The sequence below is a fragment of the Schistocerca gregaria genome, chromosome 3, assembly GCF_023897955.1.
Source record: "Schistocerca gregaria isolate iqSchGreg1 chromosome 3, iqSchGreg1.2, whole genome shotgun sequence".
Classification (NCBI taxonomy): domain Eukaryota; kingdom Metazoa; phylum Arthropoda; class Insecta; order Orthoptera; family Acrididae; genus Schistocerca; species Schistocerca gregaria.
In genome coordinates, this window is record NC_064922.1 from 318655596 (window position 1) to 318681992 (window position 26397).

The window sequence follows — 26397 nt, forward strand, 5'->3', positions numbered from 1 at the left end:
ATAGTCCATAAGCAAAAAATTTAGGAGGGCTATGTTTAGTAACTCTGCTTTAGCAGCACAGTCGTCGATAGTATTTCTATTGCTATCCTGCAGAGGCACTGACTGTGTCTTGCCACTAACATACAACCAGAATCTCTTCAGATTTCTGCCAGGCTTCAAGATAAAAGTTTTGTTGTAGAAACTATTATAAGCATCTCACGGTGATGTCCGCACTAAATTTCGAACTTCTGTAAAACATTGTCAATCTTGGAGATTTTGCATTCGTTTGAATTTGGCATGCTTTCTTTGTTGTTTCAGCAAGAGGGTTCAGACCAATTGTGTGTGCCAAGGGGGACCAGCTCCATTGTTTGTTAATTTATTTGGTGCAAATCTCACAGTTGCTATCAATACTATTTCTCTGAATTCAAGCTACATCTGGTCTACACTTACAATGTTAATTTGGAAGGAGAGGAGATTGTCTCTCAGAAATTGAATTTTTACCTGCTTTTTTGGATAGGTACATTTTTCATTTATTTTTCAAACAATGGAAAATCCAGAATGGAATATAACAATATCATGAGAAGGCAAGTTGCTACTCTACATATAGCAGATGGAGAGTAGCAACTTTCCTTCTCATAATATTGTTATATATAGCAGATTCGAAATTTGGTGCTACAGAAGAATGCTGATGATTAGATGGAGATCACGTAACTAATGAGGTGGTGTTGAATAGAATAGGGGAGAAGAGGAGTTTGTGGCACAACTTGACAAGAAGAAGGGACCGGTTGGTAGTGCATGTTCTGAGGCATCAAGGGATTGCAAATTTAGCCTTGGAGGGCAGTGTGGAGGGTAAAAATTGTATAGGGAGATCAAGAGATGAATACATTAAGCAGATTAAGAAAGATGTAGGTTGCAGTAAGTACTGGGAGATGATGAAGCTTGCACAGGATAGAGTATCATGGAGAGCTGCATCAAACCAGTCTCAGGACTGAAGACCACCACAACAACAACAACAACAACAACAACAACATATAGCAGATGCTGAGTTGCAGATAGGCACAACAAACGGACTCTCACAATTAAAACTTTCGGCCATTAAGGCCATCATCAACAACAGACACATGTATGCGCGCGTGTCTCCCCCCCCCCCCCCCCCCCACACACACACAAGCGCGCGCGCAAATGCAACTCACACACGACTGCAGTCTCAGGCAACAGCGTGTGTATTGTTGACGAAGACCTCAATGGCTGAAAGCTTTAATTGTGGGGGGTCTTTTTGTTGTGCCTATCTGTGAATCAGCATCTCTGCTATATGGTGAGTAGTAACTTTCCTTCTCATAAAACTGTTTCATTTATTTTTGTAGGATTTGGAGGCTACAATATTCAATCTCACTATGACAACCCTGTGTTCACTAATCCCTTTATCCACTTTGATGCTCATCATTAGCTCAGGATTATTTGTTGCTAATAGGTCAAATGTGTTTTCACAACCATTTACTATTTGTGTAGACTCGAGAACTAACTGTTCGAAATAATTTTCAAAGAATGCGTTTAGCACAATTTTGGATGATGTTTTATGCATACCTCCAGATTTAAACATGTATTTTTACCAACATATTGAGGGTAAATTAAAGTCACCACCAGCTACAATCTAGCTTTAATATAAGAGTTGTGAATTTCTACATTACGCGAAAACAAAACAAAGAAATCAGAGCAGAAATTCTGGAATAATATCCACATTAATAATGCTTTTTGTGATGTGGTATCAAACTTACCAACATTTGGTGCACCATCATTCAACACAACATCTGCCTTCCATGTCTGAAGTTCCTTCTGTATTGCCAAGCGACATTTGTCAGTTGTGATATCGCCCTGAATACTTATACAGCCTGGCACTAGCTTGATAGGAAATAAATCCACACCTAAAAGCAACAGAATAATATAAAAGTTATTATACTTCATGTCTGCATGCATTACACACTTTAAAAAAAAAAAAAAAAAGATATTTCAGGTCAAATATATGTGCACAAGAATCATTTAAAATCAATGTTGTGGTTTTTTTTAAGTTATTATGTGATAATGCCAACAAAATCGTCCTGCTACTATGAAATTTCTTCTTGTTAAAAAAGTTGCCAGCAAATGCAGCTTATTTGGATTAGTGGAGGGTATGCATACACAATTAGCTTACACGATAAGGACATGTGCCAGACACCAATTGGATCTATGATCAAAATTAAGAACTTTTAGTCTGATACAACACCCAAGTTGACTGCAGTTTTTGAGAGCCCTCTGGTACTTACATAGTCAAAGGCCTGCCTTCACCCGGGAAATGGTTAAATGCGAAATAACACACAATAAAATTATACAAGTTTCGCACCTGTCTCAGGGTGAATGACAATGTGGTGACAGTAAAGGTACCTATACACAGATAGGTAGTCTTTCCTTCTCAGCCTGCCCGGTAACTTTCCCCTGACCCAGGGTTCTGCGTGACTTTCCCAAACTGTACCCATTTCCCTAAACGTCTCCAGTCCTTTTCCTTCACCCTTCTTGGTTCCCTTTCAATCTTTCACAAGAAGAAGGAGCCACTGGCTCCAAAAGCTCGTGAAAGTTAAATCCTTTTGTGTGTGTGTGTGTGTGTGTGTGTGTGTGTGTGTGTGTGTGTGTGTATTCCCTTGCCTCTACTTGGTGAGTAGATTTTTTTATCTGTTGATTTACATTACACAGATAGATAGTAATGTTTATACTTACTCAAGATATTCAAATGCACTCGACCAGAAACAAAAATACCAGTAAAGACAGAATTAGTCATATTTGAAAAATTCTATGACTCTTAGATGTGACAAATGTCTTTACACAGGGTGTGAGAAAATTCCCGTTACAAACTTCTACGACTGTAGGGGAGTGAGTACAAAATATTGTGAATAAGAACCCATGTCCAGAAACACACTGTTTCCATTCTATAACTGTTTCAGTTCAAATGTTTAACTCACCAACTTTTCTTGAGGGACTGAAATACATGACACAGTAGGTAACAATTCAAAAGGAAACATAATAAAACATCATTTTATCACTTAAGAACATTTTTTTGTATTACCAATTAAACATTATGTGTTTACATTATTCCAAAACATAAAAGAGCCCAGCATACCATACGTATATAACAGTACTGATGCATCACGACATCAGCTCAATGTGGCGACCACCAATATTGTTACAGACATTGTATTAGAAGCACATTCTGATACACACCCTCCTTCCCACCTGGTTTCTCCTCAGTTTCTAGTGCAGTGGCCAGAACTCGTGCCAGAAGATCTTTTACATCTACATCTTCCTCTGTCTCTACAGGAGTCTTGTAAATTAAACTTTGCATACAATCCCATAAGAAGTAGTCCATAGGAGTTAAATGTGGCAATTGCAGTGGACATGTGATTCGACCACCTCAGCCAATCCATCCATCACTACATCATCCATCCGCCCCCGATAGCTGAGTGGTCAGCGCGACAGACTGTCAGTCCTAAGGGCCTGGGTTCGATTCCCGGCTGGGTCAGAAATTTTCATCGCTCAGGGACTGGGTGCTGTGTTGTCCTAATCATCATCATCTCATCCCCATCTACGCGCAAGTCGCCGAAGTGGTGTCAAATCGAAAGACTTGCACCAGGCGAAAGGTCTACCTGACGGGAGGCCCCAGTCACACGACATTTTTTACTACATCATCCATTGAGATGTCTCTGAACCGCATGTGAGAAGTCAGTTTGTGCACTGTAATTCTGAAAGCATATATCCTGATGGACATTCAATGGGACAGCTTCTAAGAATGGGTCCCATACGTTTTGTAGGAAGATTAAGTATTCAGGATCAGTAGTGAAAGGAGGTACGACCCAATCACATACCCTCCAGAATACCTGGCCACACGTTAATTCCAAACCTGTGCTAAAATTCCTGAACATGCATGGCATGAGGTTTTTCCATCGGACCAGGCATGGCTGTTTTACGAATTCAGAGCACAGTCCATAGTGAACTTACAGTCATCTGTGAACAGAATCTTACATGGAAACAGGGGTGTGTCAATGCAGCAGTGCAGGAGCCATGTGTTGTGGAAAAGTGGCTGGACCCACGGTTTGTATCCTTTGTAAGTGGTATACTGATGTAATTGTTGCTCACACAGAATGTCCCAGATGGCACCGTGACTAACATCCATTACACAAGCAGTTGTTCGAGATCCCATTACAGGTTCTCTTTAAAGCAGTGCAGTACTTCTTCAAATTTGGCCACACAGCATTACCGTGGAACACCACAGTCATGCCCCCTCACAGTAAAGGAACCAGTTTCTCAGAGGCATTGCATAACCTGGGCAAAAAGTTTATGTGATGGCATGCTACGTTGTGAAAAACATTTAGAGATATAGCTGACTTGCAGCTCTTCCGTTACCTTGAGCTTTGCCGTACACAAGGAGCACACCTGTGTATTCCAGAAACATGTACTGAACCATGTTTACTGTATCATACATGTACAGACATTGACTAGGTCTTGCAGCAAAGCAAATGTTAGGTGACATCAGGTGACAGTCTGATGTAGTGCACGTCATCCTGTCTACCCTTCTGCATACAAGACAAGCAACTCTGGGACTTCTCTCTTTCCCTCAGAAGACATGGACATGTTACACATCTGAATTGAAACCATCATAGAATGGAAATTGTATGTTTCCAGAGAAGGGTTACTACTCAAAATTTCATGTACTCACTCCCCTCTATGAGTCCCAGAAATCTGTAATGGGAATTTCTGAATACCCTGTACATCTTACTGACTATTGAAGCGCCTCTTTCTTAAATCTCAACAAATGGACACTAGTCATTAAATTGCATGCTTATGGGCAACATATTTTGTTTTTGGACGAACACCTCAAAAGATCTGTGCACTTAGTGTTTTCTCTCTAGTGAAGAAGTATGAATTATGAGGACAGTGAACAGTGCATTACAGAACCTGTTATTATGCACTGATCTCATCTCAACATCTGTAAAAAGTAAATCCAAAAAATTATTCACCTAAATAGACATACAAAATGAACATTTACACACAAATTGCAATAAGCCATTCACATTATTGCATTATAACTACTTGGTTGCCTGCAGTGAGTTTCTGTTCTTCCTACATAGTTCTTGAACTTCATAAGATATCAACTACAATCTGTTGAAAGCAAATACAGAAGTAAAAATACGCTATAATTTATGTCAGCATACTAACATCTAAATTATTTCGTACATATATTACCTTGCTTTTGATTACACCTGCTAATCTAAAAAGATTGTAAGTAAGGAGCTAGATTTTATCTGTAGTATCTTCCTGTGTTTATGTAACAATTTTCCATTCAAAGTTTGTATCTGATAAATTTTACAACACAGGTGTGATGAAACACTTGACCATCATAACTTGATGCACACATAATTTTTATAATTAAACATGATATTAACTGTTTGACAGTGACAAAGCACATGTTCCTTAGGATAAGGAAAAAGTCAAAATGTAAAATGTACGGATGTCTTCTTTGTAATTTATTTTATCAAATACGTGCAACAAAATGAGTTAAAGACAAAGACTTAATATGAGCTGAATGCAGTACTCACCTAGGACAATACTTGACACTGGCATGTTCTGCTTGGCCACTTGCATCCATCCACCAGGTGCTGCACATAAATCTATACATACTCGAGATTTTTGTAAAAATTCAAATTTACGATTCAGCTGTATAAGTTTGAACGCAGCACGAGACCTGAATCCTGGGGGGGAAAAAAAGAAAAGAAAAAGTATCAGTCTGTTGTTACAATACTTGCATATATTCACAATGAATTTGCTTTCATGTTAACTGTTTTCTACTACAGAGTTCTCAATACAGTAATAAACCTGGTGCAATATTCCATTACCTCATATTACATTCACTAGGTGCATCAAGGAACATATATAAATACGAAGGGGGAAAAGTTTTTGGTAGTGTGTGTGTGTGTGTGTGTGTGTGTGTGTGTGTGTGTGTCGCCACTAGAGTATAGCCAGTCAATCGTCTTCATGTTCCCCGAGAGTAGTTTCTAAATTCTCAGTTGTCTGGTCTGACTCATTAAACCTAATAGCTCCACTGACACAGTAACAGTTTATATCTCGTCAGCTTAAGAGCAAACCTGTATTTTTATTTATATTACTGATGTAGGACAGTTCTTGTGGAATGTAAATACTTCTGGATTAAAGGAAACCACTTACCGATAAGCAGAAGTGCTGAGTTGACAAAAGAAAGAAAATTGCTAGCTTTCACAGTTATTCTTTGACGAGTTAGAGTAAAACACACACACACACACACACACACACACACACACACACACACACACACACACACGTATGTATGTACATGCACACACACCTATACCCCTAGGTCCCACCTGGACTAACACTGTATGTTGGCAGGTAGACTGGTTATAGAGGGGATAGTATTGGGTAGGGTGCATAGAAGGGGAGGGGAGGGACTGGAAATGAGTGGCTTGTAGCTCAGAGAGAGGCAGCCAGTTTGCTGGCTAGGAATGTGGGACGGAGGGGTGTCAGGTACATCAGCTCAGCATGTAATGCACAATTGTAGGGGCTGGTGGGGAGTAGTAATGGCTGAAGGTGGCTTGGGGCATGGATTGGGAAGAGTTGATAGGACAGATGAAGAGGAAACTGTTGGGTGGAGGGTGTGAGGCAATGGGTTACTTGAGACTGAGGCCTGGATGATTATGGCAGTGGAGAGTGTGTTGTGAGGAGAATTCTCATCTATGTAGTTCAGGAAGTTGGTGGTGGAGGGAAGGAGCCAGATGGCTAAGGTTGCGAAGCATCAATTGAAACTGACCATGTTATGCTCAGTTATATGATGTGTTACCAGGTGGTGCTGGTAGACAGCTGAGTAGTATTCATGTAGGCATGACTACCAACATGATGTACGCCACTGCCAAACTGTTGTCAAGAAAAAAGTTGACAGACAACCTGCAGCCGAGCATCACAACCTCAACTTCAGTTTCAATGGCTGCTTCACAACCCAAGAAATCTGGATCCTACTTTCCACCACCAAATCCCTAAACTACGCAGATGGGTGTTATCCTCACAACACATCCTCCACTCCTGTAATCATCCTGGCTTCAATCTCAGATAACCCATTGTCCCACATCTTTCACCTGACAGTTTCCCCTTCCTTCAACCTGTCACCCCCTCCACAATCCATGTACCCATGCCGCCTCACCCCTACAATCATGCACTGCAAGGTAAGCCCATATACCAGTCACCCCTCCTTCCCACATTCCTATCTGGCAAACCAGCTGCTTCCCTCTCAGCCACTAGCTGTTCATCCCAGTCCCTTGCCCTGCCTTCCTCTCCTTCTACCCACCCCACCCAACACTATCCTCACCACTTCCACCTGTCAAAATACAGTTTTAGTCCAACTGGCACCATGCAGGGTCCCACATGTGCACCTCTGGTATGTGTGAGTATTTCACTCTAGCTCTGTTTTTCGGTGTTTGCCTTGTTTAATCCAAAAGTTATTATTTACAGACACAATCAACTTGTAACCTCAGCCATTTCTTATATATAAGATGTAACAGATCTACATTCTTATACATCATCTAGTAAATAAGCCAAAAACTTTAACACGGCTACAAAATTCATCTCTGCATCAGAATATTAACAACATATTTACATTTATATTACTGTTCACCAAAGCAATCAAAACATCTACAGAATTTTAAGTTTTGTACTAAGATAGATTTTTTTATGTTTTGCTGCCAGGCAATGCCCCACATTACTCGAAAGTCATACATATAATACATTTACACCTTTTTAATAGCCATGTATCAGCCTGATGATTGAAGTATAATCTTCTGAACTACACAGTGGAAACTATAATACAAGAAAAGTGATTGCTTACAGCAATTTGCTTTATCAATTTTGACATTTGTACATGCTTCAAAGGAGGAACCATAAGAAATAGTGCAAAACTATGCAAAGTCTTGTACCATTATGCTTACTGAGTGATTGTCAGCTGGCTTTGATCTATTTACTTCATCAGATGAGTAGGAAAAATTTATTTTCTATTCATTGATTGCTTCTCGTACTGCTCTACTGATCCTCAATTTGACATCATTCAGCATTTGTTTGTCAACATGCTACAAATTCATTTAAACCTATAACAAAACTTTATAGCAACCTCCCAACAAAGCTACTGAGCCAGGAAAAACAATTTCCATACAACACACTCTTTCTTGGGACATGTATCAAGTTTATTATTCTGTCCTATTAAATCTTATACATTGACACTCCTAATTTTCACCACCAGAAATGAATATTTGATACTGACTGCTCAGATAAAATGCAATTTGTTTCCCATCAAACTCGCTAAGCATGAAAAATTTTTTTCTATCTTTTTTTAACTTGCACTCAACCCTGTATTCATAATAATATAACAGTGTTATGGTTACCTATTCTCTTCCCCAAGTTGACTGAATCACAATGTTTAATTCTGCTAGTCACCGGAAGTAAGACATTACACTCATGAACAGGTTCTATAATTATTTGCTCACTTTATATTTCAGAAAAGAATTTAGAACACTCTCACATACATTCTTTTTCAAATATGTGCTTATTATCAGGAAATTTACATGCAACGTTCCTTGAAAAATCCTGTCACCACAGCTCATAGGTAGGTGGTGTACAAAAGTATCCAATTAAAATGTCTGATCCACCTTTGATGGTTTACTTCACCTTGCTTATTTTAGATTCAGAATCAATATAAAAATCTCATGAGATCATGAACTAATGATCAGAAATAATTATGTCGTTTCTTATTATGTAAAAAATCTTATAAATTACAGCAACAGTTTAAGGGTACAGCAGCTGTTCAATGAACAACTGCCAGTTGTGATGTAAACTTTACAACGACATATACAACTTCCTGGTAGATTAAAACTGTGTGCCCGACCGAGACTCGAACTCGGGACCTAATGATCAGAAATAATTATGTCGTCCCAAGTTCAAGTCTCGGTCGGGACACAGTTTTAATCTGCCAGGAAGTTTCATATAAGTGCACACTCTGCTGCAGAGTGAAAATCTCATTCTGGAAACATCCCCCAGGCTGTGGCTAAGCCATGTCTCCCCTGTATCCTTTCTTTCAGGAGTGCTAGTTCTGCAAGGTTCGCAAAAGAGCTTCTGTAAAGTTTGGAAGGTAGGAGACGAGATACTGGCAGAAGTAAGGCTGTGAGTACCGGTCATGAGTCGTGCTTTGGTAGCTCAGATGGTAGAGCACTTGCCCGCGAAAGGCAAAGGTCCCGAGTTCGAGTCTCGGTCGGGCACACAGTTTTAATCTGCCATGAAGTTTCATATCAGCGCACACTTCGCTGCAGAGTGAAAATCTCATTCTGAATGACATATACTCATTTCTCACGCTCTCTCAAATATCCCAATTGTGTGTTGTACCACGAAATAAACAACTCAAACACACAAAAAAAAAGTTTTCCTTGAGTTTCCATAGGGAATTCATATGAGGGTGAATCAAATGAAAACCTTAATTTTTTTAAAAATATTATTTACTCTGCAGAAGTGGTACAAAGCTGTATCACTTTTCAACATAATCTCCCCCATACTCAGTGCAAGTCCTCCAGTGCTTACAAAGTGCATAAATTCCTTCAGAAAAAAATTCTTTTGGTAGCCCATGCAACCACTCATGCACTGCCTGGCGTACCTCTTCATCAGAATAGAACTTCTTTCCCCCCTTTGCGTGTTTGAGTGGTCCAAACACATGGAAATCACTTGGGGCAAGGTCTGGTGAGTATGGTGTATGAGGAAGATACTCAAAATGCAGGTCTGTGATTGTTGCAGCTGTTGTACGAGCAGTGTGAGGCCTTGCATTGTCATGTTGCAAAATGACACCTGCCGGCAGCAATCCATGTTGCTTTGATTTGATTGCAGGCTGCAGATGATTTTTTAGGAGATCTGTGTATGATGCACTGATGACAGTGGTCCCTCTAGGCATGTAATTCTCCAAAATGACACCTTTTTTGTCCCAAAAGAAAGTCAGCATACTCATTACCTTCTCTGCTGATGGTTCTGTTCGAAACTTCTATGGTTTTGTTGATGAGGAATGGCGCCAGTCCTTGCTTGCTCTCTTCGTTTCCGGTTGGTGGAAGTAAACCCAGGTTTCATCCCCAGTAACAATTCTTGCAAGGAAGCCATCACCTTATTGTTCAAAGTGCCGAAGAAGTTCTGCACGAGCATCAACACGTTGTTCTCTCATTTCAGGAGTCAGCTGCCGTGGCACCCATCTTGCAGACACTTTGTGAAACTGGAGCGCATCATGCACAACCTCTCATTTCAGGAGTCAGCTGGCATGGCACCCATCTTGCAGACACTTTGTGAAACTGGAGCACATCATGCACAATGTGGTGTGCTGGCCGATGACTAATCTGTAAGCATGCTACAATGTCATTCAGTGTCACTCGGCAGTTTTCCTTCACTGTGGTTTCAACTGCTGCAATGTTCTGTGGAGTCAAAACTTGTTGTGCCTGACCTGGACAAGGAGCATCTTCCACTGAAGTCCACCATTTGCGAACTTCCTACGCCATTCGCAGACTTGCTGCTGTGGCAATCATGCATCACCGTACTGAACCTTCATTCGAAGATGAATTTCAATAGGTTTCACATCTTCACTACGCAAAAACCCGAATAACAGAACGCTGTTCTTCCCTGGTGCAAGTCGGAAGTGCGGCAGCCATCTTTATACTTATACTGCGACGGTATGTGTGCATCTGCACTATGCTGCCACATACATGTCATTCTGCATGCAGTTTGTAGCAAATTTACCTACTTACAGGATAACAGCACGAAATTTCGATTTCTTATTGCAAATTTAAGGTTTTCATTTGACTCAGCTTCGTACATCAACTCTCAATTTACCACAGTAAGCATGTCTGGAGTTATGAAAATCCATGTAGACTCTCACCTTACGTAATGAGCCATAATTACCAACATTTTATCTTAAATTTTGCTAGATCAGTTAATAAGAACTTATTTGCTGTCATCTCATTTCAGTTGTGCATGTTAATTACCTTGTTTTCATTTTAGATTTGCTGCCACAGTAGTTATTTGATGTACCTCTTATTGTTCACAAGATGATGTGCTAAGTACATGACAGTGCACTATCCCACTTTGATATTAATGTCCATGAGCAGCAGAACAATAGATACCCTCATCAGTGGATTGGAAGAAGAGGCCTGTCCCATGGCCAGCATGTTCACCAGATTTCACTCCAGAAATGAGATCATCTCTCCTCAAAATCCTTTCCAAACCACTTACTGATGACTACTGTCACCCTCTAAACAGCTCTGTCAAACCATATGTCATTCCATGAGCATTGCCCTTGCCCAAGGTTCTGACTCCTGCAATCATTCCCCCTGAATACTTCCTCCATGCACTCACTCAATTCCTTTGTAATGGTAAATCCTATAACATAACAGGCATAGTAACACATGGAATTACACATGCTGCTTACTAACTAACGTGCACTGCATTTTACAAGTGAATGCTCACCACTAAACAAGCTGAGCACTTGAACTGACTCAAAATGACAGGCCACCTTGAAGACCTTAATAATGCTGCTGAGAAGGCTTTACAGCATTACTCAAGGGACCTTAGTGCCTACTACACAACATGGGTCATTTGGACCTTCCCACCCAGTACTAGTTATCCTAAACTCCAGAGATGGGAACCTTCTCTTGAACATTTTCTCACATTCCACCACACTCCTGAATTTAAACTTGGTTAACATATTTTCCTTGTTTAACATGGTGGGACTAGTGAAGGCGGAGTACGGGGTACACAGTAGAATTTTGAACTTTATGGATTATATAAAGAACTCGAAATAATTAAGTTCATTCAAATAAACTGCCTGAAATGGGTTCCATATGGAGCATGAGAACCCAAAAATAGCACTGCTACAAAACCATGTGGGATGAAGAAGCAGAGGTTTCAATGCTTGGATTATGTACAAGAAAATTAAAAATTATTGGTGTCAAGATGATACAGTTGCACAAATGTGGTCAAGGAGAAATGGAATGTTGTCCTAGGGTAGGCCAAAGCCCATCGAGGGCTGAAGAGCAGCAGCAAGAAGAAGAAGAAGAAGAAGAAGAAGAAGAAGAAGAAGAAACTTCTCTCCCCACTTTCTCTATTTGCCACCTTTCATATCTTGTAATATTTCTTTATTCATTTTCTGTAACTTTTTTACCTTCATATTTCTCTGTTGTTTTTTGTTTTTTTCCATGTCTCCTTCTTGGTAAAAATGTACATATGATGTTGGCAGCAGCTGGACTGCATGCTGATATTGGTAACAACATGTCACGAACAATGGGGACTTAATATGATGAACTGTTAGTAGTGAATCAGAACATTTGATCATAATTTTCTATGGTTTGTAAATAAAACTCTGCTGGTATTTTCTTCTTTTAGGTTTCTGCAGTGCTGAATACATATCTCGGGCTACACTACATATGAATGTATTAAGGCAATATTATTTTCATGTTAAGATTCATTGACTTCATCAGTTCACAGTCAACTGTCACATTCCAACATAACATAGGCCTCGCGCTATGCTACAGGTCAGTCAGCCGACACGTCTACTTTTTTCTACTCACAAAATAAATATGGTAATCAGTAACCACTTTTACCACCCATAGTAACCCACCAGTAAAAGTTATTCTGGCACTCTGCCTATTGAAAACAAATTTAATCAGTTCATACTTCCTGCCAAAATAAATCATTAGATCCAGCTGTTCTCACTGGCTATGATCAAAGTCAATGAATTTCCAACATCAACCTGCAACACAAGAGCCACCAACACCGTTAAGTGCACTTTAGTCTCCTCCTCCACTTTCCTCTTACTTCTTCACTGCATTATGTTAAGTGCACTTTAGTCTCTTTCCTCTTACTTCTTAATTGCATTAATCATCTCACTTGTTATTATTCCATCTCATCTCTAACACTCAATCTGTCCTATCCTGTCTGATATGAAGCTGTCATAGTGTTACCAATGTACTACTCATCACCTCCTGGCATATCTGGTATTTTCCCCTTCGTCTTTGTCTCCCCTTGTCCCCACAACAAATGGGTTCCTCTAAATTTGGATCAGAATTACTTGCACTTCCCTTCTAACTTTCCCAACATACTTCTCTTTCCTGCCTCAGGAGGGAACTAACAGAGCTGAAAGCTAGGAGAATTCTGTATTCTGCAAATCATGTATTGCAATACATACTTACACAGTCAGTGGAATATTTCTGCTGTTCCGCTTACTGGCTGTTTCTTTTATGTCAGTGTTTGAAATTTTACAACTGCAGCTTAAACTAACTCTTACAAATTCAACTCTGTTTTGCAATACTCTGTTTTACACATATTATAAATTTCATATTGTGTGCAGTTCAGTTTCCTCACTTCAACAGCTGTTAGTATTTTCGATATATGTCATTTTGACTCTGTTGCGCAAGTGTGTTAGTGAGTATTGCTCCAAAATAGTTTGATAAACAAAAGTTATCTTGGAGAAATCTGTAAATGTTATGTCTGCTTTTCCTTTCATTATTTAATTAAACCACTTCCTTTTATGTTGTAGCATAACAGATCCTAAAATTAAAACTATATCAATAACATAAATGTAAAATTAATTATTTCGCATTCACATAAAAATTGCACCAATATGAATGCAGACCCACTCTGGATTATGTTATCAGACATGGGGTGAGTTAGGTGCTATTTGGAAGCAGCTGGAAATCATTCTGACTGCTGTCAAGTGATTGGAAGCTGCTTCGTATCAGTGTATTATACAAGATGTTGAGAGACATGTACTAGATATGCCAATAGTACTTCAAGTATTGTCATCTCCAATAGGTACTGTTTGCCCTACAGAAAGTATAGGGTCTATAATTGCTAGTCCACTTGACTACTGTAAGAGGCATGTCAGTAGTAGGTCTAGAGGCCCTGTACAGTGGAGGCAAGAATCAAAGAGAACTCATGGTATTATACTCAACCTCAACAAAAAATTTCGAAATGCTGTCTTTCACTGAAATTAACCCTTGAGTCAGTGAGACACAACTTACCTGTAGACAAAAATACTGTGTCCTGAGCCAAGTGGCGGTAAACACAAAATGATAGGGATCAGCTAATGGCAGATGTTCAAACACACGGTGATAATGGCACCCCTTAGGGAAATGAAAGCAAAGGACAGAAGGGCACCCTCTGTTATGGCTGGAGGCCTCATATGTATTGAAGAGGCTATGTAATAGCCATTAGGGGAACAAGGCACAACCAGACTGCAGATTGTGGCACACAATTGAATGGACAATGCCAGTCATATGGGGTCCAAGGTCATACTTGGATCATTCCAATGACTGGCAAAAAGCAGTGAGAAAACTGAAGTTATTCACAGAGGTTCAACTAGCTCACAATGTGCAGCACTGCCTCTAAAACTGATAAAGGCCCTCTCGTTCTGAGACAAGTAGAAGGTTTCAAGCAGATGATTCAAAGATTCTGTGACAAGCTATGCGCCATTTTCTTGATTTGTTGAGAATTGCTGGGTCCCCCTAAATGGATCAAGGGCGCACTACACATCAGGAGATGCTATCGAGGAAACTGACTGTGTTTGGGGCACTCTCAAGGTTTTTTATAGTATAAAATGAAACTTCTATCCAATCCAGATAATGGCATCTGTAGGAGATCCTAAAGTATTAAGGGAAGGTTCAAAGAAATAGCCATCACAGATGAAACAAATTTAAATCCTAGTGACCAACTGCCAAAGGATTTGCAACATAGTCCCAGAGTTTAAAACAATCAAAAAAGGCAGCACAAAGAGCTCGCTAAAACTTGAAATCAAAAGCAGTAAGATTTTTAGATGAAATCTTAGTATAGACTAAGAGGAAAGGATAATACCAAATGGAGCTGGTGTCTGTGTCACAGTACACAAAAAAGTAAAATCCATCAAAATTCAAACTGAAGCTCCATGTGAGATTGTTTGGGCAAGTCTAAGTAGTATCAAACATGGGCATAAACTTGTAATTGGATCATTCTATTGACCATGAGACTTAGTTCCAGATGTAGCAGAAATCTTTAGAGAAAACCTGAGTTTGGTGGTACAAATAGCCTCCAAACATATACCATCATTCAAGGAGACTTAAATCATTCAGTAATTAGTTTGAAAAATTCCAGTTTTGTTAGTGGTAGGAGTGATAAGATATCCTGCAAAAGATTAAAAAGCTTCCTCTGAAAACTACCTAGAACAGATAGTTCAGGAGCCCCCTCACGATGGAAATATAAACCTAATGGCAACAAGTACACCTGTCATCTTAGCTGTTGTCCGTACTGAAACTGGTATAAGTGACCATGAGGAAGTTCTAACAACAATGATTATTAAAGTACAAAGGCCAGTCAGAACAAGTAGGAATATTTACAATATTTAATATGTTAGATAAAGAGGGACCCATGTCACATCTCAAAGATGGACTCAAAAAAATTACTTCTAGCCAGGACATGTAGAAAAACTGTGGTTTAAGTTTAAAAGAATGGTTAAACATGCACTCGACGCATGTATACCTAGTACAACAGTTCATGATGGGAGTGAGGTCAACTGGTAGTTGTGATATCACCCATTTGCTTTGACCTGTGCCGTAACTGTGTTGTGTGACGTCACTGAAATAGATCAAGTACGCAGAGGGCGTACTGGATGAAGTGCTGGCACACACTAGTGTGGCACTGGACTCTTCAGTGTGTTGTGAGTTCTTGGTGGTTTTCGAGGTGGTGGTTGTAGTTATTGACTACCAGAGTGTGTGTGTGTGTGTGTGTGTGTGTGTGTGTGTGTGTGTGTTTGTGCGCGCGCGCGCGTGCGTGCACGCGCGCGTAGCAGGGTTTGAATGGAAGAATGAAAATGATTTTCTTTGAATAATTTTCTTCATAATTTTTGTTGGACTAGTTTGTTACATTATGATTTTGAGGTTTGGGTTGGTAGTTGGACTTCATACTTATTAGCGTGTACTATTGAGTATAATGGACTGTGCCCTGGAGCTGCAGTTATGTGGGGCTGGTATTGTGAATGTCGATTGAGCTACATGGGTTAAGCAAAGTTCCTGCTACCATGGTATTTTTATAGGTTTCTGTGTTCGCAGTATCGTGATCATATATGGACACATTTTTGAAAGAAACACATCTGGCTGTCAAAGATGGCTAGCACTATCATAGCAGAATTTCATCAAAAGATCTCTCACAAAATCTAGAGAAATTCTAGTCGCAAGAAAAGACTGTCAGTGTCACCAAAATTAGTGTCCAGAAACTCATGAATGACACAGAAACTGAACACAAATACTGAACTCTGTCTTCAAACATTACTTCACTAAGGAAGATACAGGTGTACTGTCCAAGTTTACTTCTCACACAACAGCAAAGATGAGTGATAGCATGTCAGTGGCATTGAGAAACAGCTGAAATCGCTAAACTTATACAAGGCTCCAGGACCCAAAGGTTTCCAAGTCAGATTCTATACAGACTGACTTAGCCTTCAGTTTTACCACAATACACTGTACATTACTTGAACAAAAGACTGTGCCCAGTGATTGGAAAGAGCACAGACCATACCTGTTTACAATAAGGAGAACATAAGTAATTGACACAGCTACCGTACAATCTCACTGACTTCCATATGTTGTAGTATCTTAGAAGATATTCTGAGTTATGACATAATGAGGTATCTTCAACATTATAACCTCCTCCTCCATGTCAGTCAGCATAGATTCCAAAAACACAGGTCATACAAAACTCAACTTTCACTTATTCACACAATACCACAAAAATCATAGATCAAGATAATCTGCTGTCTTTCCCTAAAACTGAGCCAGTAGGACTCACTTCACCTGTTTTTTTGTCAGGAGGAGGCAAACACAAAAGGGTAGGGGGTCTATTAATAATTGCCAGTCCAAATGTACAGCGAATGATGGTATCCCTTATGGAAATGGCAGCAAGGGACAGGAAAGGACACCAGGTGCATTCAGTGTGTATGCCTGGGGAGCTCACTCGGCATGTTGAAGAAGCTATTCCGGCAACCACTGAAGGAACACGGGGCAACTAACTAGATTGTGGCGCATGTTGGAAAAGATGATGCCTGTCCCCTAGGCTCCATATCACTTTGCATCATTTCAGTGACTGTGCAAGGAGTTTCAACGAAGCTCACAATTCACAGCATTGTACCCAGAACTGATTGTGGCCCTTTGGTTCTGAGTCGAGTGGGAGGACTGAAACAGACACTTCTAACGTTCTTTGACAAGCTAGGCTGCGACTTCCTGGACTTGTGCCACAGAGTTGGAAACTGTAGGGCTGTAGGAAACCCAGAAGTATCAGCATAAGATCGAAAGAAATGCCTCCCACAGGTGAGAGTATTAAAATCCTAATGGTAAACTGCCAAAGCATTCACAACAAAGCAACAGAGTTTGAAGTACTCATGAAAAGCAGTGAAGCTCACATAATACTACATACAGAAAGCTGGTTGAAACCCGAAATTGTTAGCAGTGAGATTTTTGGGGAAAATTCAAACGTATATTGAATATTGAAAGGACAGGCAAACGGGAAATGGAGGTGGTGTATTTGTTGCAGTAGAAAAGAAACTCAAATCCACCAAGGTAGAATTTGAAGCTGTATGTGAGAGAGACTAAGTGGGCAAGACTCATTATCAGGGGTGGGCACAAAATGATTATTGGATCCTTCTATCACCCACCACACCCATCTCCTGATGTAACCGAAAACTTCAGAGAAAAGGTCAGTTCACTTAAATTCCTTAAGTTCCCCAATCATAATGTATTCATTGGTGGAGATGTTAAACACCTGACAATTAATCAGGAAAATTACAGTTTTGTTATTGGTGGGCGTGGTAAGTAATCCTGTGAAACTTTACTAAATGTCTTCTCTGAAAACTACCCACAACAATTAGTTAGGAACCCCACTCATAATAGATCTGGTCCTTGTGGATGTCCACATTGAAACTGGCATTAGTGACCACAACATGGTTGTGGCGACAATTACCAAAGTACAACTAAAACAAGCAGAAAGATATATATGTGCAGTAAACTAGATTAAAAAAAAACAGTGGTGTCAGCTCTCAGTGAGGAACTTGAAACTTTCAGCACAGCCCGGAGCATGTAGAGGAACTCTGGCCTAAGTTTTGAAAGAATGATTTGTGATGCACTAGATAGATATGTACCCAGTAGAACAGTTCACAATAGTAGAGAACCACCATGGTTTACTGTCAGCATAAAGAAACTTCTAAAGAAGCAGAGATTACTGCATAATAGAAAACAAAGTGTAGGGCTACAGATAGAGACACGCTGAAAGAAATGCATTTGGCTTTCAAGAGAGGAATGCACGAAGCCTCCAATGACTACCGTAGCAAAATAATGTCAAGTGATCTTTTACAGAACACAAAGAAATTCGTATGCAAAGGCTGTCAGTGTCGCCAAAGTCCCAACCGAATGAGACAGGAACTGAAATTGAGGGTAGCAAGGCAAAAGCTGAAATGCTTTACTCTGTTTCCAAATGTTCCTTTACAAAGGAAAACCCAAGAGAATTGACCCAATTTAATCCTCACACCACTGAAAAGGTGACTGAAATAAGTATTAGTGTCAGTGGTGCTGAGAAACAGCCAAAATGATTAAAATTGAACAATGCTCTAGGCTCCGATGGAATCCCTATCAGATTCTATACTGAATTTGCGGCCGAGTTAGCCCCTCTTCTAATTATAATCCATCATACAGCCCTCAAACAAAAAACCATGCCTCATAAATGTAAAAGTCTGCATTTCAAAAATGAAAAAAACATTGTATCCTATGACTGTAATTTCAACGAGTCACTTCTGGAATCAGCCAACTCATATGAATACCTAGGTGTAACACACTGTAGGGATATGAAATGGAACAATCACTTAGGTTCAGAGATGGGTAAAGCCGGTGGTAAATTCGGTTTATTGGTAGAATACTGAGGAAGTCGAATCAGTCTACAGAGGAGACTTCTTACAAATCACTCATGTGACTGGTTCTAGAATATTGTTCAAGTATGTGGGACCCATACCAAATAGGACTAATATTGAATGTATAAAGAGAATTCATGGAAAGAGAGTCACAGAGATAATGAAGGAACTGAATTGAAGGACTCTTGAAGATAGATATAACTGTCCCAATAAAGTCTATTAACAAAGTTACAAGAACTGGCTTTAAATGATTAATCTAGGAATATATTACAACACCCCTTATATTGCTCACATAGCAATTGCCAGGATAAGATTAGAAAAAAATACTGCAGGCACACAGGCATTCAAACAATCATTATTCCTGTGCTCCATAACTGAATGGAACAGGAAGAAACCCTAATAACTGCAAAATGGGACATACTCTCTGTCATGCAACTCAAGGTGGTTTGCAGAATGTAAACGTGGATCATCAAAGCAGTTGCTTTTGTCTTGCTTAAAGCAAATGACTTGGCACCACACCAACATTTATGAACTAAAGTACATCATATGAAGTAGAAAAGAATAATTTTGACTGGGCTGTGGAGTTCTTAACAAAGAGGACACATCATGTTACATTGGATGGAGTGTCACAGACACAAGTAGAAGTAACTTCTGGTTTTTCTCAGGAAAGTGTGTTGAAACCATTGCTTTTTAGGTTGTACAGGGTGGTGCAAGTAAAAGTAGCCCGTGTAAAGTATAAAGGAAATACAGTGAAATTACAGAAACGAAGAACTGAAATGAAGTTACCATTTATTTACAATGAAAAATACATGTACAGAAGATGTTAAAAGCAACCCCTGCAACATCAATAAACAACTGTGCACGTCTAAACATATTCAGATACAACCAGCGTAAAGTTGGGATATCAATGGCAGCAACTACATGGCTATGTTGTCTTTCAGTTCCTGTGTTGTGTGCGGAATTGTTTCATAGACCTTGCTCTTCAAGTGTCCTCAAAGAAAAAAACTGCATGTTGTTAGAGACGACGAACGGGGTGGTCATAAATATTTGCTGACAGTTTGTCCCTCAGTGAAGACATCATGGACAGGGTTCTCCATTACTTAGTACCTCATGTTCTATGAATTCATATGACGGGAAAAATGAAATCATGATTCATGATGTAATGGAAACTGTCTAACAAACAATCATTGATGTTATTCAAAAGACACATGCAGTAATCTACACATTTCTGACTGTCATCCTTCCATAATTGCTGCACAATCATCACACGATTCAACTTATGACTTTTCAGTATCCACTGACAACTTCTACTTAATGTCCCTTCCTCGCCAATTTACATGTAGATTTCTTTGGCTGTAAATAATAGTTGTAGATAATGCACAAGGAAACCTGCATTTCACTGGCAAGACCTGGGAAAATGCAGTCAGTGTAGATAGGAGACTGCTTACAAATCATTTGCATGTCACATTTTACAATACTGCTCAAACTTGTAGGATCCATAACAAATAGGACTAACATGGCATATTGAACATATACAAAGAAGGGGCGACAAGAATGGACACAGATTTGATTCACGTGAGAAAATCCTGGAATTGGCAGACTATTGAAGAGGGATGCAAATTATCCTACAAAAGTGTGCTTAGCAAAATTTCTAGAAGCAATATTAACAGCAGAAGCAACAGATATTTCTCACCTCTTACGTACCACTCCTGCATGAACTGTGAAGATAATATTAGACTAATTACAGCACACAGACAATATTTAAGCAGTTATACTTCATGCTCTTAATATGTGATTGGTGCAGGAAGAAACCTAGTATGTGGTTCCATGTTAAGTACTCTGCTGTATACTTCACAGTGGTTCATAAAGTATGTGAGAATTAAAAGTTGCAAATGAAATAGACATCATATGAATCTATGTGCACTGCCTCTGTTGCTGCTGGGTAGCTACATTCAAATTATTTCAATGAATATTTAATTTCAGGTTCGCTTTACTTTTAACAATAATTATGGCTGTGGTCTTCATTTGAAAATTGTACTATAACTCCCATTCCCTGAATGCTGACAAGTATTCTGATTGAACAAATGAATGCTATGAGCATGTGGATTTAATGTCACTGTACAAATTGTTGTTCAAGAGTTAACATAAAATATGGCCATGATGTTGTATGTTATGGAAAAGGAGACTGTTTCAAAGACAGTTTCAGTCCTCTGTAGACAACAAATAGCCAAAAGCTGTTTTCATACAGGTGCTCAGACAATGAGTTATAATCTAGTGACGTTATTTGATGTGTAAAGTTCCATAATACTGAATGCAAACAAGCATTCATAGTTGCATAGCTAACTGAACTACAGCATCTGCATATGATGAACTGTAGATGTAGATGGTGTTTTATAAGATGCAACAATTTCAATTGCAGAAATACAACCTTTAGTAAGGAAGCACCCCCCCCTCTCCCTCCTACTATTTAATTAATGTAATGTTAATTAAAGTCAATTTTGTAATGATGTTTACTTGTGGTTACAGATTGCTTACTTTTATGGTTCAATATAAAAGTAGTGGTATTACAAGCCAACTGGGTAGATGCATGGAAATATCATGTTGCAGAAACAAGCTTTATGGCCATTTGTAGTATTAACTTAAATGGAAGGATGATTCTGAGTGTTTAGACTATATTTCACTTGCGTTAGCTTATTGAATAAAGTTTTGGTTCAAATGAAAGATGTGTACAGTAAGCATGAGTTCAAAAAATGAGTTGTGGATTCCAGCATACAATCTGCAAACGAGCCATTTCAAATATGCTAACACAATGTCATAACATAGTTGCATCATGGGTCAGAGCTGAAGCTTGGTACTGCAAACTTTGGATTACACCAGATCTATATGTTTATATACTGTTATTACTAGCAAGCTATGACTGCTCTTTGCTGCAAACATCAAAATACTTCACCAGGTAGTTCTATCTTGGCTTTTAATTTTCCAGTTCATCACATGTAATATTTTCATATTTTCTCTGATGCTGTAGAAGTAGCATAGTATTAGTCTTCCAAGAAGTCTTCACTGGGGACGTACTGCACATACTTGATAGATTTTCTTCTCTTCTGGATTTTAAAGCTTATTCCAATCCAATTAAGTCTCCTAACTTTAATTTAGGATACAATGTCTGGTTCTCCACAAACATATATCATGCATTGTTAATATTCTTCATTCTCTCATGTTTGTACTTTGTATCCCACCAAATATCTTCTTCAAAATTTTTCTTTCAAAGCTTCTTAATTATGCTTCTTCCGATATTCTTAATGTTCATGCCTCACAAGTATATATCAGAATAGGTATGATAGCTGTTTTATACATGTCAATCTTCACACTTCTTAATTCTCTGCTGTGAGACAACTAAGTATTTGGTTTTAGTTGTACTACAATAATTTGTAGTCCTGTTCCAAGTTAGGTTGTTACACAATATTGGGGTGAATGAATTCATTTCTTGTCCATTTTCTCCTAAGAAAACGAGGTCATCTGCATACACCAGTAGGTTAAAACTGTGCTGTAGTTTGGTTTATAGGTGTGAAGCTTTTATTCTGCTGGTGACGTGCTCCGTAACGAGGTTGAAAAGAGATGGTGAGGAAGCTCCTCTTAGTTTGACTCCGGGTGTAACATAGGCCAGATTTTACAAGTTACTTATGTCGTCTTCCAATAAGATTGATGTTGATCACACCTAATATCATCAACATTCGCGCCATTTGGAATCACAAACGATAACGTGAAAACTTTAAGCTGCAATAACGCGGGATACAACGGTTACTATGAAGTGACATTTCTTGAGTACGATTTCTCAAATAATTGAATAAATAAACAATATGTCCGATATGATTATTGCGAAGTTAAAAGTGTCATTTGAAACACAACGGGCAGAATAAAACGGTACTTGGGGAGGGTTGCGATTGCATGCATCGTTCTCCATCTGAGGAGTATTTCGGATAATGTACTAAATTTTCGTTAACACATAAATGATCTACAGCCGCAACAGCGTTATTGTATGTCACTTTAATATTGCCTTTCACACACACACACACACTCACATACACATAGAAATTTTGAGTTCGGGCATAAATCTGAAGGCGCTGGTTGTAAGCTATTACCTGTTTCCTTTGCAAGTTTATAGTATTTATCTCGACGCTGTTTTCCAATTTTTGTCTTCTTCCCCATTTTAATGCTGTTCGGTGTTTACTACAACTCATACATTTTGTATACACTCACACGTGTTGCACAGATGTTTACACTTTACGTCAAAGATGTTAGTTATGACAAATAGACAGTACACTCATCCAGAGAGTGCATAAGCGTCTATTTTCGAACCAACTTTTAAGGGACACAGAATTCCTCTTAAGTTATATCATAATTTAACACTGGTATATAAACATCTTATATTTTAACGTAATATCATACTCATGGGATGAAATCTGAAGTCGTAAGGGATACTAGTTTGGATGAATAATTTTCTGCAATTAAACAGACGATTTGGCGATGTAAAATACCTAACGTAAGAATAAACGGGAAATATGTCTTACACTCTTTTAGAGTCGCATCTGCACTATTTATAAACGATCATGTAATTAATTCAACATTACTATTGCTACTGAGATATTCCATAATCAACTGATAGCACTAAATGCTTTGTTCTTAATCAGCGGACAAATTGTGTCCTAGCAATTTTGATGCTTTGGCAACGATAGCTATCTTCGGCAGTAAAGATGTTTGTCGGAGGAAAGGATTGTTTTTGTGAAACGTCCATGAAACGATGAGGGAAGATGATGATGGCTGATCAGTTTCGTAAAGTAGAACAATATTCGCCAAAATCATCACCCAGGGGGGCTCGTTCCCCAGTTGTTTCGCGACAAGATTCGACAGGAACGCTAAAAACAACGATTTCTTTGGGGAAAAATCCCTCCATTGTCCATAGCGGCCCTTTCTACTTGATGAAGGAGCCGCCAGGTAAGTTTACAAACAACTGTTAGAGACGTCAGTGTAATCAGTTTCAGTATAAGTGTTTTAAATGTTGTTTTTTTTGTCGTTTCAGGAGAATGTGAACTTACAGGTGCAACAAATTTGATGGCATTTTATGGCCTCGAACATTCGTATAGTAAATTCAGCACTGGGAAGAAAGTGAAAGAACAGTTGTCGTCGTTTTTGCCGAATTTGCCTGGTATGATAGACACGCCTGGCCATCAGGATAATAGCTCCCTCCGATCAGTCATTGAGAAGCCGCCAATTTGTGGTAAAGAACTACTACCTTTAACAAGTGTCCAACTTTCTGGTTTCCGTTTACATCCTGGGCCTCTCCCTGAACAGTACAGATATGTTAACCAACCACCGCAGAGAAAACATAAAAACAAGCATAAGAAACATAAACATAAAGCTGGCGATACTCCTAATCAAGAAACACAAATTACGGAAGTCGGACAAGATACACATGAAAAGAAGCATAAGAAACAGAAACGGCATGATGAAGACAAAGATAGAAAGAGAAGGAAGAAGGAAAAGAAGAGAAAGAAGCAGAAGCATAGTCCAGAACATTCTGGGGGCCTGACACCAAGTCAACATTCGAATGGTTAATGAAAGGCAGTGCGGCCACAAATTGTGATTGCATTTCAGAGTTATTGTGGTTTGTTGTTTTTACCCAAGCATTTAGCAGTGTCTTACTGTGCACAATGCTGAAAAGTGGTTTTTATTTCAGTGAAATAGTTTATCTCGAAAGAAAAATCTCAGGAAAGTGATTTTACATATAATTTTAAGTAATTATATGTTTGTACACTCGGCAGTGATCTCATGTATCATGGGCAAAGACAGCGTTCTGTGAAGTGATAAATTAATTTTGTAATCTATTTTATGTGATGAATATGTATAGGACAGGAAGAAGTATGTACTTGTTATGAAATGAATTAAAGTAATTTTATTTAACCGATTTAAATAAAAAGAAACGTTCTCGTAAATAAGTGATCAGTGTTTTGGTTTTTATTGTGGTCTTTAATATTTTTACACAGGAATACAATTGGAAGGTAGTATTCCCACATTCTGGTATAATTTGTATGACAGATCATATAATTAGGGGTGAGTCTTGTATAGTTTTGGTATCTTTTCATTAATCTCTTCCTCAAAGAAATTGGTGAATTGCTCTTCTTTAACATCAGCATGATTTATTTAGGTCATGCCATCTGTAGAGTACATATTTTAATGTAGTGTTGCTTGTAAACTAACTACAGTTTTTTGAATAAAGAAAAGAATCGTCACACAGAGGGTCATTGACCCAGTTGCATGCAAATTTTGTTTCAGGGAAACCTTATTGTACTGTGGTGCAGTTTCCCTATATGTAAAAATGTGGGTCATTTGCATTAATTTTGTATCCGCTCCTGTGATATTACTATTCAAAGCAGATAACAAAATTTTAGTTTGTGTTTGTGTGAGTTTTTCAACCCAAGTTGATTAGTGCTACTTCCACAGTTTCTGGTTAATGCTTCTAATTGGAAGCCAATGAAACATACAGTATTGATGGCTCATTGAAAGCCTGGTGTAAAAGTGAGTCCCTTTTTTTCCTTTTCTGGGTTTATGTAAAGTCCATTTTCAAACCTTATTAAATTACTGTGGGAATCGATAGTGAGATTGACATTGGACCTGAGTGGGGGAAAGTTCAAGTCACCATCCAGGTATACCACTTTTATAATTATATACCAAAATAATACTGAATGATTTTTTTGTTGCTATTGTCAGAATATTTTTATGCATGAGTGGTTGCCAGATTAAGAATAGAGTTCTGAAATGGATTGTGAATCTGTTTATGCTGTTGCCAAAAATTAGACATCAGTTGATACAGTGTAGCTGAATGTGTTTTACGCAAGTCGTGATAATTAATACAATTTCTATAATTTAAATTGAAATGTATTATACCCATGTCCTCAGGAAGGCCATTGTATGCATGTGAATATTCAGATTGTTGTGAATTGATAGACATGAGTGATGGGATAATAATGTTCTTCACAATACTTTGAAGGGTAACATATTTTGTTCTTGTGTTGAGTATGGTCTCCAGTGAAGGAATGACAGTTTTAAAGCGTGTAACATGTGTAGTAAACCTAAATAGGTGAATTTCATGAATAATGTATTACCAATTTGGGTACCTAAGAGTGGCTTATGGGCTGAGTGACAATTAGTTCTTTGTTACAAAGGTATAAAGAAGAGGAACCACTAACAAAAGGCACTCAGTTTTAGCTTGTCACAAATATTGCATTGTCTATTTTCATATCTCCTTTTCCTTGTGTTGCAGTTGGATTTCTCCCTTACGTTCTTCCTTATGGGTTGTTTATGATGTTAACTGTCAATTCTTT

The 26397-nt window shown here is 38.7% G+C and overlaps 2 protein-coding genes across 2 annotated transcripts in view; one reads left to right on the top strand and one right to left on the bottom strand.

The window, feature by feature from the left end:
* Positions 1–23360, bottom strand: part of LOC126354144 (pre-rRNA 2'-O-ribose RNA methyltransferase FTSJ3) — a 107295-nt gene extending 83935 nt beyond the window's left edge. The window contains exons 1-3 of the mRNA XM_050003554.1: positions 23158–23360; positions 5601–5753; positions 1755–1901 (exon numbers count right to left, since the gene is read on the bottom strand). Coding sequence (XP_049859511.1) covers positions 1755–1901; positions 5601–5753; positions 23158–23224 — 367 coding nt within the window. The 5' untranslated portion in view covers positions 23225–23360. The remainder of the gene's footprint in view (positions 1–1754; positions 1902–5600; positions 5754–23157) is intronic.
* Positions 23361–23700: 340 nt separating this feature from the next.
* Positions 23701–25011, top strand: LOC126354145 (mediator of RNA polymerase II transcription subunit 19). Its single transcript, XM_050003555.1, has 2 exons — positions 23701–24010; positions 24096–25011. The coding sequence occupies exons 1-2, from the start codon at positions 23827–23829 to the stop codon at positions 24629–24631; spliced, it is 720 nt and encodes a 239-aa protein (XP_049859512.1). The 5' UTR covers positions 23701–23826; the 3' UTR covers positions 24632–25011.
* Positions 25012–26397: the final 1386 nt, after the last annotated feature.